This window comes from Panthera uncia, chromosome A2, assembly GCF_023721935.1.
Source record: "Panthera uncia isolate 11264 chromosome A2, Puncia_PCG_1.0, whole genome shotgun sequence".
Classification (NCBI taxonomy): Eukaryota; Metazoa; Chordata; class Mammalia; order Carnivora; family Felidae; genus Panthera; species Panthera uncia.
Window position 1 is genome coordinate 32,351,533 of NC_064816.1, and position 13,828 is coordinate 32,365,360.

Consider the following 13,828-nt stretch of genomic DNA (forward strand, 5'->3'; position numbering starts at 1 on the left):
TGTAAAATGGTACAAGCAACTTGGAAAGTGATTTTGTAGTTTCTTAACATGTTACACATATTCTTAGAATGACATCCAGCTATTGTACCTCTAGGTATTTCCCCAAGAGAAATGAAGGCATGTGTCTGTATAGAGCCATACAGATAAATGTATGGCTTTTATTTTAGCCATCATAATGGCTTTATTTATAACAGCTAACAGTTGCAAAAATCCCAAGTGTGCTTCAGTAAGTAGAAACCTATTGTAGCTATATAACGCAATATTATTTAGGAGTTAAACAGGAACGAAGTATTGATATACACAATAACATGGATGAATCTTACAAAAATTCTGAAGATAAGAATCCAGGTTAAAAAAAAATGAATGTCCAATTACCTTTACATAAAATTCTAGAAAAAGCAAACTAATCTAGAACGACATCACATTGTGTATGGTGAGGAAAGTCAGGAAAGAGGAATGGCAGAGAAAGCTTTTGGGGGTGATGGACATATTCACTATCTAATTATGGCAGTGTGTGTGTGCGCGCATGTGCGTGTCAGAGAAAGAAAAGTTGCATACTGTAAATACGTGTAGCTTGTTGGATACCTACTTAAAACTCAGTAAAGTAAAACAAAAGCAAAAAGAAAGAACAGAATGCAGGCTGTGCTATTAGAAAGCCTAAGTAAAAGGCGGGTAGTAAGTAACAGGGCCCAACTGTTAAGGTTGTTGTGAGGAGTATTAACACATGTCCAGAGACGAGACCAGTGCCTGATTCGTCCGATGTGTGTTCTCCATCCGATGTGACTGCATCTTGTCTCTACTGGATCATCAGCTCTTGGTGAGCAAGGCACCATGTCTCCGCCATCATTTTGCCTAGTTTGAAACTTGGAATGAGTGTTTATTTGTATAATCTTCAATTTATTTCATGAAAAGTGCAAAAAATGTTTTGACGAATTTAAAATCCCTGCATAAGTAACAGAATTCACATCCTTCAGACATGGGCAATATGGATAAAGACAGAAAAAAACCCGGAGGAATATGGCAGACAGACACTGCTGTGGACTCATTTGTGAATTATGTTATTTATATGTTTAGAATCAGAGGGGAAATACTTAAAATGTTACCTTGTCTTAGAGATCTATCTTTATTTTTATTTGTACTCGTATACACAAATGTGTGTAGATCATGCACATTTCCTGAAAATTGTTTCCTTTGAGCACTCGAGTGTAGCTGTCACCCTTTTTCTTTGACTTTTTTTTTTTTTTTTTAGAATGCAGTTAAGTCCTTGGGAAAATCGCTTATGTCATCAGTAAGGAATGTCACCAAAATAGCTTCTCACTTAAGTTCCCATCCCCAGAGCTAACCCACGGGAGGGTCCGATAAATTCAAATATTTAATAACTTGTCTTTTTCTTTCTTCTTAAACACAGGCCCTCTGGTCCTGGAGGCAGGATCACGTGGTGGATTGTTGGCAGTCAGCAGTCTGTGGAGCTTTTGCAGGTGCAAGGGATTATATTATACTGGGAAAGACCAAAGGGGGGAGAAAAATGTGAAAATATTAACTATGCAAAAACAACATTCTTTAGAAATTCCAGATTGTTTAGATGAAGAGAGTTCCACTAGTTGTTTGAGAAAAGAGAGTGACTTCAGGGCGGTGGGGGGGGGGGGGGGGGACAAACCCTGCTAAAAAGGTGTCTGCTTGAAAGACAACCAATTTGTTTTTGACAAATTTTTCTTTCTCTTTTTATCTTTATTAAAGCCTTCACTCAGGCCCTTGGATTATCTCAAAGATGATTTATAAAGTCCTCTCTGGGAGGAGACTTGCCGTGGGTGCAGGGCTAAGTGTGCAGCTGTCTGCCTTGAGCAGTGCTTTGGGGGTTTCAGTGATTCCTGCAGAAGGCAATGATTCACGGTTCGTGTGACATGTTTGACAGCACCACAGATTAACTAGTGTCAGGAGGGCCGAGGCTGCTCAGCAAACTTACCGAAGGCTCACCTGCTCTGTGGAGAAAATACGGAGATCTAAACATCTGGCCATTTTCCAGGCATTAAACCAAGAGCAAAGTGACAGTGTGCAATAATAGTGTGTTATCCATCACTAAGTCATGTGAATTTTCCAGTGAGGCTGTAATGAGGACTCGGGTGCTTTACAAAATTCAAGAAGTGATAGGCTTAGCAGTCTAAGAAGTCATCTTGCTGTTGCACGTAAAGGTGAATTAGAATTACGGTTGAAATAAAGCAAAGTGGAGATGCGCCAGAAAACGTAAACTGCTAGTTTTGATGTGTAGCCAGTAAAGAGATAAGTAGTTTTAGGATGTCAGCTTTATTAGGAAATGATTCTTTTGCCATTTGTTTAATGGTTGTTGGGTTGGGTTTTGGTTGTGGTGATTAGGAAAACAGCATGTATTTCATAGGATTCTTTATTAATAATTGGACCCATTTGGCGTGTAGAATTGATAATCAAAAATAAGAATCTTACCTCTAGACATGAAACCGCCTCAAATGGATTATGATGGGTAATTGTTTCCACATGACCCTTCGTCATTAGCTGTGTTAAATGACTAGGTGGTCTTGATTCACTTTCTGGAGGTCAAGAGTCTTTACTCCCCAGTCCTTAAGTGAAATGTGTGGGGTTTTTTTTGACTGCCTCCAGGGGACAAAGTAAGCATTATGGAACTTTGGTCATCCTGGATAAGGAAGGGCACTTCTTAAATTTAGCACTTCCATAAAACCTCCACGTGTTAAAGTAAGAAGGGTATATTCTCCGGTCCCATTTCTGAAGTAGCTCATTCAAAGATTTGCTTACAAATGCACTGTTTCTAGTAAGGAAATTTACATTCACTACAATGCCTTTTTCCAAATAATGCTTTGTAATGAGTGCTAAGCAGTTAGATTAGTCAGAAGCGGGGAGGGCAGAACTAGTTATCAGCCATCCGCTGTGCGGTAGGATCCTTTCGGCCGGGCCCTTTCAGTCTGGGGGCTCCCCAGCGGAGTGTGGCCCAGCAGTCCTGTGCTCCAGTGACTGATGGACGCTTCAGTGTGAAGCAGGGAAGGGACTTGGCCAGAGCAACATACCTGGTGTGGGCCAGCTTGCTGGACTTAAGAGAATTGTCAGGTCTCAGCTCTGCCCCCAGTTCCCTTCCTGTTACAGACGCGCCCCTCCCGGCCTTAGCGGGGGATTATGGCAGGGCTAGGTGAGATCACGTGGGTATTAGTACTCGTGATCTATGGCACCGAGCTGATTGATGAGAGGTATTATTTCTACTGCAGTAGAAACACCCAATACCCAGAAAATGAAAAGCTGTCATCACATCGATTCCTATTCACCACTGCATTGAGAGAATAGTATGTTGATAGAGTTTCTATACATAATTATCTCTAATAGCATGTGGATTTAAAAACTCCTCCAATTCAGTTGCCTTATTTCTTCTGCTGAGGTTCTGTAAGTGAAGGAGTTTGTCAGGTTCTGCAAAAATCCACCGAGGGTAGATCCACGTGCGTTTCTTCCCAGAAGGTAAAATGAGTGTATTTTTGTTTATATCTCTTTTGTTTTGAAATTTCAGTTGGTGTGCTGTGACAGATACAGTTACTATTTTAAAAACTTTGTGAAAGATAAACATCATTTAAAAAGTACCGTAACTTGTGAAGAAGCGATCCCCCGTGGGAGTCTGTTGTGACACGGTGCATTGCACACCACAGAGGAATGAATTAACGCCTGGTCGCCCGGGGCCGCCCCTTGCAGGCCTGCGCGCTCAGACTCCCCAGCCTCAAGCGGCCACAAAGGCAGTGATGTGAGACTTGCCTGTAAGTCAGAAATTAGATTACTCCTCCTTGGGCACGTTTCTGGTTTTAAACTGGTTAAATCATCACGGATGAACCACTCTGGCCCATGTTTGGCGCTCTTCTGTGCCCGTGCTTGTTGTATAAACTACTTGGCACAAATATCCAAAAATGTCCCTTGAGATTGGAGGTGTTGATGGCTTGTCATGCCAGAAATTCCCTTGGCTTGTGGTCAGGGGTTAAACGAGGGGAAAAAAAAGGACTTTGCCAACTTCCTCCCTTCAAGTTAACTTCTAAACATACAGCCATAATTCAGTCTAACTAATTATGACATTTGCTACTCTAGTGATACGCCCTTTGATAATCTAGTGTTCTTTGGTCAGTTTCTCATAATTAACATCTACTTACATTTTCTAAGAGAGAAGGAGTGAGACTGAAAGACAGGGTTGGAGGGAAGGAAAGAGAGAGCTTCCCATGGCTTGAAATCCCAGAATAGGGTGAAGGATTTGTCTGGGTAAGACATGGGAAGGCATGACGCCAGCTTTAAACAGAAACACCCTTCTGTTGTTGTCGAAGCCCTCCGTGTCTGGCCACTTGTTTGGAGAGCATATGCAAAGGAGGTGCGTGGACGTGCTGTTCTTGCTGTGAGCCTCATCAGGAGATGGGAGGCCGGCCGGGAAGGGACGGCGCATGGCGGCCCCGCGCAGTCCTGTCCCCACCACCGCTTTCACAGCTTGTTGTGAGGAAGGTGGCCCCTTTGTCCAGAGTGGTAAAGAATCTGCAGTTGTTCAAGGACACACGACATGTCATTTCACTGTAAACGTCCCGTTTCCCCCGAACCTGGTGCCTGAAAGCAGTTAGCCCGACATCCTGTAAAAGTCTAACTCTAGTGGAGCCCGCAGAAAATGGTTTCATGCGTGATGTGCTGCACCAAGTAATTATTTCCTGTCTAATATGTTAGCATGTTCCTTGTATTTTATTACCAGCAGTTTATAGTTCCCTTAAGTAAAATGTAGAAAATAACTACATTTTAACTAAAAGCATAGGTCCCCAGTGCCCTCCCTGTTGTGACCCGTCATCCCATTACGCGATCTTCACAGGGCCTTCTTTGCAGCCTCATAAGAAATATTGTGAGGGCTGTGTATCACAGCAGTCATTGACATCTGAAGACATTAAAATTGGTTTCTTAATAATTTGCATAAAATACATCTACCATCATGGCTGTAAAATTAGGACCCATTCAAGCATATTGGTTTTTGTCTTTGACTTCTCTTCGTATTACCTTATCAAGCAGCAGTCTCTGAGAGTATGTCACCAAGCACCCAAAGTCGGGGGGCAGGGACCTTCTCACAGCCAAGACGAGCTTGACGCAGAGTACCTGCATTTACTAGAAGGCAAGGAGTTTTCAGCGTAAGTGACTCGGGAGCTTGAGTCGTCAGACGGGGCGGGCGAGGTCCTTGCCAACTTTTAGGTCTTGGAAGTTGGTTTAGGAAACTTTGTGAACATTTTCAAATAGGATAATGGTGTATGCACTTCAGAGTTTTAACACTCGGATGCGATTTAGTGTCTTACCACACATGAGACTGATTACATAGTGAAAGAGCCCTACTTGTGGAGCTGAGATGCACGTGACTTTGAGTGCCAGCTCCATACTACTGTGTGGCCCTGAGCAAGCTGTCTGTAAAATGGGACAGTAAGACCCATGCAAATGAAACAGAATAATTAGTGGCCATACCTGGTACAGGCCCAGCATGCCAGGTACAGAGTAAGCACAAATACTGGCTCCGAGCTTCCCCTCCCTCCTCTCTTGCAGAGGACGGGTTGGAATCTTGGGTTTATAAGACCCTTGTCCAGGGTACCCAGCAAGCGTTTGTGAGTGTCTGCTGTGTGTGGGGGGGCTAGAGACATGAAGGAAAATCGCAGATTATCTCTTCCCATGCGGAAAAGACCCAGTTCCTAGCCAGTTCCTTTGAGCTCTGGTGTGCACCAGGCACTGTCCCAGACACTTCGCACAGACCCATGTAGTCCTAGATCCTGCTGCTGTCTGTGTCTTAGAGACGAGCAAACCGAGGCCACCAGCGCACCCAGTGGCTGTGAGCCCACATTCTGGAGTCAGTAAAGTTCAGGTCTTAGCTCTCCACTAAGTAAAACCTTCTGTGAGTTCTAGAACCTCTCTGAGCTTCAGTTTCCCCACCCATAGCGGGAGGTCGCAGTGACAGAAGTACCTGTCTCCTACGGTGCTTGACCTAGAGAGTAAGTGCGGTCCCTAAGGCCAGTCCGCTAGTAGAGTAGGGATTTAGTTTAAGGCTTGGTCTTTCTGACTCTGAAAGAGTCTTTCAGACTGGGCCCTGCTAACTCTTGCAGCCAGAGAGGGAAACAAAGTCGATTTGGGGTGGGGGGTTTGGACAGTACAGTTCGCCTGAAGTTTAATAAAGTACTACCTAAATTTCAGGCAGCTTTTCAATCTGGAAAAAAGTGTTTCACCTGTTTGTAACACAGAAGTGGCTACAGCAAAAGGGGACTCTAATATTCATGTAATTGGTAATATTCAGTCCTCAGATATGTGTCCTTTGTGGATAATCAAATACGGAACGTAAAAGCACAAATGGATACATCTTTCAAAAAGTCATTGTCCTAATACATGCTACCAAAGGAAGGAGGTTCCGTGAGGGTCCTATTTCAGCAACATGTTTAGAAAGATATTTGGCAGAGATCAAATGACCTTCACAATTGTCCCCATGCCACAAAATTCAGAGGGGGAGGTGCTATTTCTGGAGCATCCTTCATGCATGTGCTCTGTTCGCCTAGCTCACGCAAGCTGAATCTTTAGAAAACCCTTTTGTGTTTATTACTTCTGTCTCCTTAGGGCCTCTTCAGGTTTAAAATACATCTTTGTATTTCTCTTAATAAAATATCGACATCATATACTGTGGTTTCTGTTTAAAAAAAAATCCTCCAATTCCTCTGTCCACAGGTATGGATATTAAAATAATCAGTTTGACAGTCGTGGTATTCCATGGAAGAGAAGGTGGGAAGGAAGCCGTGGGAGGATTGCCTGTTGAATCAGCACCGACTGACAGGATGCAGAAAGGGCTAGAAATGTCGTTACTCTGCTTGGCCCATTATCTGAAGCCTGGAGACACAGAAAGCTTTACTCTTATAACTCAGAGGAATTTAGCCATTAGTACCGAGAGTCCCTACAGCAATCTGCATACCTCTGTTTGCCCATTTTGTCTGAGACCAGAAAAGATAGAGGCGTTTCGGAGTCCCATTAAACAAGAGTGTTCCGTAGAAGGTGGGGGCCCCATGAGAAGCGCAGCGAGCAGCGAGCCTCTCATACTGACGGCGGGTGTGTGAACACAGGCACACAACCGTGTGCACACGTAGGTCTGCTGCTGCACCCACGAGCAGGGTGAATTACGGGGCCTTGTTTTTGTTTTTATCCCTGAGCGTGTAGAGCGTTCTCCTGTCACCTCTCTTACATGTGGTTCAGCGTCACTGCAAAAGCAGTGGAGCGTGTGCAGTTTGCACGCGTGCATCCTCTTCTGGAATCAGTCAGGTGGACACAGTGACAAGGAAGTGATTTGGGCAGAGCTTCGAGGGATTAGAAAGTACAAGTTCTGCCATCCACGTAACACAGTTAACAATACCTCCTTTGCGTGCCGGGTATTTTTATACGCACAGGTGGATTTGCAGCTGTGGTCACCACGCCTCTGGATGTGGCAAAAACAAGGATCATGTTGGCAAAGGTGAGTGGAAAATGTAACGTAGACACAGCAGATGTTTGTGTGTATCAGCACCAGGGCTCACGTGTATATAAGTGGCCAAGAGCAGGGTAACGCTGATCTAGAACAGCAGCCTTACGCTGCCCTGCCGAGGCACGAATGACTGACGTTGACAGCACAGTGTCCGTAGTCGTCACTATGACCGGTGTCGCCACAGCTTTTGACCTTTAGGAAAACATTCTCACTGATGTTCTGTGAGAAGCATCAGAGCTGGGCCTCTGCCTGGTAATACTGCTTTCCAGTGACCTCTGTTTTTATGGGCGACAGACCTGAGGCTCCCAGAGTTGACTGGCTTCACGCCAATGCCGCAGGTAAGCTAGAGGCTCTGAACTCAGATGATGCTTGGCCTTAACCGTCTGAATCAGGACAGTTGTCAGAATTGTTTGAAAAGTTTTCATTGAAAAGAAACATTGTTAGAAAGAGTCTGGACCGAGGTTCATGGAATGCCATGCACATAACCTATCTGGGGCCAAACAATAGAAAAGAAAGAGGCACACATACCCTTAGGGCAAAGTGCAGCCATAAGGGCGGAAATCTAATATGGAGGTTGACAAGGCCAAACCTGAGTATCGCTCCTGTTTTAAATTGAACTTGCTAGTACTCTTCGTTAAATGTGATCATTAGCTGCTCCGATAAGTTCATAATTGGGCCACTTATACTGATACTCCCCTCTCTTCTCAGATCAGTTACTGTTGCTTTCTGTCTTTTTCCTGTCAAACAGTTGTTGGTGAGTTATCTAGATGAGGCCTGGCTCCAACCTAGAAATGCAGCTTCCTGTCAGTCAGTGCCTACCTGTGGGCTTGAATGGAGGGGCTTCTGGTCTGGTGAGGTCCTGGAGTCCTGATTGCAAAGAAGCTCCCCAGTCTACTTCAAACTGTCCTAGAAGACACTGGTTGGGGGCCAGGCATCTGAGGACATCATTTGGGGGATTTCATACGATAATGGCCTGTCTGTTGTCCTGTCGTGCAGGTTGGTTCCAGCACCGCTAGTGGGAATGTGCTCTCTGCCCTGCACGGGGTCTGGCGGACACAGGGGCTGGCGGGGTAAGTGCAAGATGGAATGTTCGACTGCCTTCCTGCGTCTCTTCCCAGCTCTTCCTCCTTTTAGCCTGAGTAGGAACTGCTTTGCGTCCTTCTGCCCGTCCTGGTTGGGTCTCTGTTCACATTGCACAAAACCCGTTTGATGGTGCCTGAGTGAGATGACAGTGCGCCCTTGAGTCGATGCGGCATCTAGCAAGTGATTGGCGGCCTTGGCTTTCTTGATACTGGAGCGCCTCGGCAGGCTCGGCCCCCTCTCGGTTCTGGGCTGCAGCTCTGAGCAGACGGGCTCAGTTAGGTGATGCAGGAATGCACGTGAGCCAGCGTAACATTTAGAAGAAAGCAGTTGGGGTTGGGGCTACTTTTAGCTGCCGTCAGTCACAAATTACTTTCAGTGCCCCAGTGTGTGGCTCGTCACTTGCAACCCTCTCTCTTTTCCCCTCAGCGCCTCATCCTGCAAGCATCACGTCCTAAGATGCTTCCCTTGCAAAGCTTGCTTTCACCTTGCTTTTGCAGTCTGTAAACATGTCTAAACGTTGGGATCCGTACAGTCTGTGAAATTACCATGTTCTCTTTGGAATGACCTACGAGGGGTTTTCCTGAGAGAGCACAGCTTGCAGCCGCCTCTTGCAGGGCCAGGAGTGAGCCTGTTGACAGGGTGTGGCCGGTGGGGACAGCCCATCTGTGGCAGCGCCACCTCCTCATCGTAGTGCCAGTGCCGTGTGGGTGACTCGATTGGATCGCCGTGTTATGTGCATTTGACAGGCTTTTCTTTCGGCTAGTTGATAGTTGGGGAACGTGGGGCACATAGGTCAGGCCCCAGGTAAGGTTTTTGCAGAACGGCCCCATTCTCTTCAAAATTTCCAACCGTTAGTTGCAAAAGTAGGTCCTGTTGGGTGTTTTTTTGTATGCGGCGGCCCTGAGGGACCGATGCTGGTTGCCTGACAGACTTCCGGGTTCTGAGAGGAGGACTGGGTTTACCAGAAAGGAACGCTTGAGTGTGACCAAGGGCATGGCAGAGCGGTGGTGGCTTGTGCGCCACAGGCCGGCCGTTTACAGCTAACGTGGCGTGAGGAGGGGAGAACGCGATTGCTCGCGGCGCAGACACGCCGGTCCCGACACACATCTCACGCAGGCACCCAAGTGGCGTGGGAGGAGAAAGCTCTGGAGCAGCCTTTCAGTTAGCGGGTGAAAGATTCTCAGGGTTCCAGGTAGTTGTGAGCCACACAGAGATGGTGCTCGCAATGGCTCTGTTGAATCTAAAGTCACAGTGCTCGATTTCACTGCCCCGCTTTGTTTCCCGTGTGGCTCACACTGGATTCTGTGGCAACCGCTGGTCACACCTCTGCTCTGTGGAGTTGGTATCGAGCTGCAGGTGCGTCCGACTTTCTTGAGAAAGTGGTGACATGTGGGTGTGGTGTGGTCGGCAAAACCCTGGCCACCGGGAGCCTGAGAGGCAGGAGCTCCCTTGAGCAGATGACTGAAACGAATCCCTCCCTGTCCCAGTGCTGGTGTCTATTTGCTGTCATGTGACCCGGCAGCGCCAGAATTCCGGCAGAGGATGGGTGTCACGAGCCTTCCTTTCCGGGGCCCTGGAAAGGTAATTGGGAATTCTGCTTACTTCTTAAGCCTTGGGCTCTCATTAGCATACACACTGTGGTCCTTGGCAGCCCGTTTCAAGCAGCCACGCTCGTCATTTAAGAAGTGATAGTTTTATTAGCTTCCTAGTAAGATGATAAAAGGCAACGAATAATTAGACAAAAGATTTTAGCTGAAAGCAAACAAAGCAAATCCCTGCCCACGTGGGCGGCTGCCCTCCCAGCGGCCCTGGGCGTCCTCAGCTCCGACGGGGTCTCGGCCTGCCTCTTCTGTCCGGCTCCGACACAGCCCTGCGGGCCCTTCCTGCTGCCTCTGAACACACCTGCTGCGTTCCTGAGTGTTCTGGATCCTGGCAGGTAGCTTCCCTGGCGGCCGTGAGGCCCTGCTCGCCTCTCAGGGTGAAGTGGGGGTGCTTTTTGATCTCTGTGTCGATTCACACAGGGCAAGGCTGTGTTCTGGCACAGACTTGGAATATAGGCTCTAGGGCAAACTGGTTTCTCCAAAATAAAAACACCACATGCTCATTCAGTCCAACAGCCGGAAAGTAGACGGGACGCCCGTTTGTGCCACATCGTTCATTCCTACTCGTCCTGTTAAGCAGCCGGCTTTTTGTGTTTCCTGACTGTGCCCTTTATGTCTTAACTGCTGCTGCCCCGTGTGCACCCCCTCCGAGCCCCATGCTCTGCCCAGTACGTTTGTTACCTCGTTTGATCTGTGGTCCCCAGAACACAGCCGCACTCCACTCAAGTCTCTGCCTCCTCGTCTGGTTGGGGCGCTCACTGTACAAATTACTCGGCTTTAAGGCTATAATTATGTTAATGGATTCAATTGTCATCTGGTGAGACCATAAACTGCTTCCATCTGCCTCTTGCCAGAAGCAGCTGAGTTCATTAGCAGCAAAAGCTGCACCAAGACACGGGTTTCAGAAGTCAGATCGTGAGGGAGGATATCGTGGCCTAAGTGGTCTCATATCTCAGCTTCTGCTGACCTCCCTCCCGGCACCCTTCTCTTTGTAGGCGGGGCGCCAGAGTAATCCCTGTTTGGGGCCACAAGGTCCCAGTGGCCTCCGTGTGGTAATGGAGGAGTTTTGTCTTCACCTACCACCTTCTGCAAGAACGATCTGCATCATGCTGAGGCAGACAACTTTTTTCCTTGTATGGTTTTCATGGTTACTTTTAGAGAAGAGGTTCTCATTTCATCTGTGGGATTTTACTTCATGATTTAAATCCTTACTCAGCTAACAAAAGTAAGGGCCCCCTAATGCTCAGTCCCATTTTCCTCAGAAGTGCTAAGCACGCCATTCAGAGGGCAGGCCAGCTGACCTCTCCCAGCAGGTGTGCAGAAACCAGGCGGTGGGGGCTTTGTCTCCTGTCCACCGTCTTGGCCAGTCACCATTGTCCACCATTGCGGACACTTTTTCCTGTTTAAAAGTTTATGTCCTTTTCACATAGCCTGACCTTTATGTTTGGGCCCTGACCTGGGCCTGAGCCAAAGTCTTCTCACTAGAAGTCCACTAGTTTTGATTTTTTCTGCTTACAAAAGTAAATGCTTTTGGTAAGAAGACTGTCATTCGAGAAAGATAGGGGTTGTCTCCTCTACTCCTGCCCTCCGGAGAGAGTTTAGGGCCCATCCCTGCTGCAGAATCAGATGACACACACAGCTTTGGGACTTCTGTCAGAACCTGTTGGATTTTCAGTCGTGGATCCCGGGGCCTACCTCATTTTTACCGGCTGCGTAGTGTCCCCCCCGTGTGGACATGGCACCAGAATTTGTGTAACCAGCGGGGGTCTGCAGTTTCTCTGGTACCAGCAATGCCAAGATGCACACCTCTGAACAGTTACCTGGGCACAGCTACAGGATGGCTCTTAAAGAGTGAACTCCAGTTTGCACCCCAGTAACATTCTTTGACTTGGCCTTTCTTTGTTCCAAAGTCGTGCCACCGACTGGCCTCGTGTGCGTGGGGACAGAACCTGGGGGACGTGCACTCTGCCTAGCCCGTTCACCTTTCTTGTCCTTCCTCAGAGGAAAAGACAAATAGGGACTCCATGGAGATGGGCCTCCCTGTTCTGGTGTCACATCCGTGGGCCTCTAAGGACCAAATGCAACTGAGTCACTGGGAGGGGGGCGGGCAGAGTCGTGGGGAAGATCTCCAACACCCGAGCCCGCCTTCCATCGCTGTGGCTGGCCGTGCCCACCCGAGGAGTCAGGCCTTGGACTCCTTTACAAAAGTCTGTTCCTCCATCTCTCAAAGAGCCAGTCTGGAAGTTTTCCGCAGGACTGCTGTGGGGACAGAGTTCTTGTTTCTTGGCTAATTACTGGACCTAATTGTGAGGCTCCCAAATAAGCTGTTTGGTACTGAGCCATGTTAGCCAGCAAACAGCTGGGCCCAGACTTCAACAAGTCTACTTGGGAATGTAATTTAGTGCCATTCTGAAAGGAAAAAGCACACGTTTTAAGTGCTGTGTGGGGTTTAATGATCATGGTGTGTTGAGTTGAGCAAGCTGTGGGTGTTGGAATTTAACCTAACACACACCAATTTAAAAAAAAATCTTTCCTGCTTTTTCCCTTCCCTAGATTATTTGCAGGTGTCTTCCCTCGAACGGCAGCCATCAGTCTGGGAGGCTTCATCTTTCTTGGTGCTTATGACCAAACCCGCAGCTTGTTATTGGAACTTGGCAGAGGGAGCCCCTGAATCCAGGACGGCCCCACATGCACCTCTGTCCAGAAAGGGGGCTGCTGTGCGCACGGGCTCCCTTCCGGCAAGCAGCTGCTCGCCCATCTGAACTGCCCGCACCACGCCCCTGTGTGTGAGGATAGGACCTTGAGGATGTCTTGCCTGCTCCAGGCTGGCTGGAACGCCGACTGCCTGCCAGAGCGCCAAGAGGACCGTGTCCACAGCGGTACTTGCGACCATTTTCTCAGAACCCGTTAATAAATAAGTTTGGTGATGCCGAGTCCAGGCTGCTCAGAGCCGTCATTTGATCTGTATCTGATCTTGCGTTTCCTGCCACCTGCCAGTGGACGCAGCGGAAGGCAGAGAGGGTTCTCCTTCCGAAAGGATGGCTAGACTGGGAACAGGAAGGAGACTCACGAGAAGTGCACGTGGGTGGGTTTCTCTCTGTTGTGAGAGCTTAGAGCTTTGTTTAAAAAGCATGAACTGCAGGTGCATAGCCGGCATTCTATTAGGCAACTGGGCTGCTGCTCTTAATTACCCTCAGATTTCCCCCGAAAACACACAGTTGTATTATTTTACAGAGAAGGATCCACCGGCCAGCGTGGTGTGTGTGAAAGCAAGCCGGTAGTTGCAGCTCCAGGGACGAGGTGGGCCCGGTGCATCCGAGGAGGGTGCTGAGCCCCACCCCTGCTCCTCGTGAGACCCCCCCCCCCCCCCCGCCAGGGGCCTGGGCTGGCTGGGGAACAGAGCAGGGTTTCTTCGTTCCTAATCGGGAAGGTTTATTGTCTGCAGTTAGAAGGGGAGGTCACCATTTCAGAGCTTGACTAATAAGCTCCAGGTGTTAGAAAAATTCAGAGAGAAATCTCAGGAATCTAGTGGTGGTGTATCCTCCCTGGGGCTAACGTATAGGATTTTGCTTTGCATAAAAAAATTTCCCCCTTTCTGGGGAAAAAAAAAAAAAGATAATTAAAGGCA

The 13,828-nt window shown here is 47.8% G+C and overlaps 1 protein-coding gene across 2 annotated transcripts in view; it reads left to right on the forward strand.

The window, feature by feature from the left end:
• Positions 1 to 13,562, forward strand: part of SLC25A26 (solute carrier family 25 member 26) — a 137,966-nt gene extending 124,404 nt beyond the window's left edge. For both annotated transcript variants that reach the window (XM_049640858.1, XM_049640859.1), the window contains 4 exons: positions 1,409 to 1,478; positions 7,443 to 7,507; positions 8,513 to 8,586; positions 12,754 to 13,562. In XM_049640858.1, the coding sequence (XP_049496815.1) occupies positions 1,409 to 1,478; positions 7,443 to 7,507; positions 8,513 to 8,586; positions 12,754 to 12,871 (327 nt within the window). In that variant the 3' untranslated portion in view covers positions 12,872 to 13,562. The remainder of the gene's footprint in view (positions 1 to 1,408; positions 1,479 to 7,442; positions 7,508 to 8,512; positions 8,587 to 12,753) is intronic.
• Positions 13,563 to 13,828: the final 266 nt, after the last annotated feature.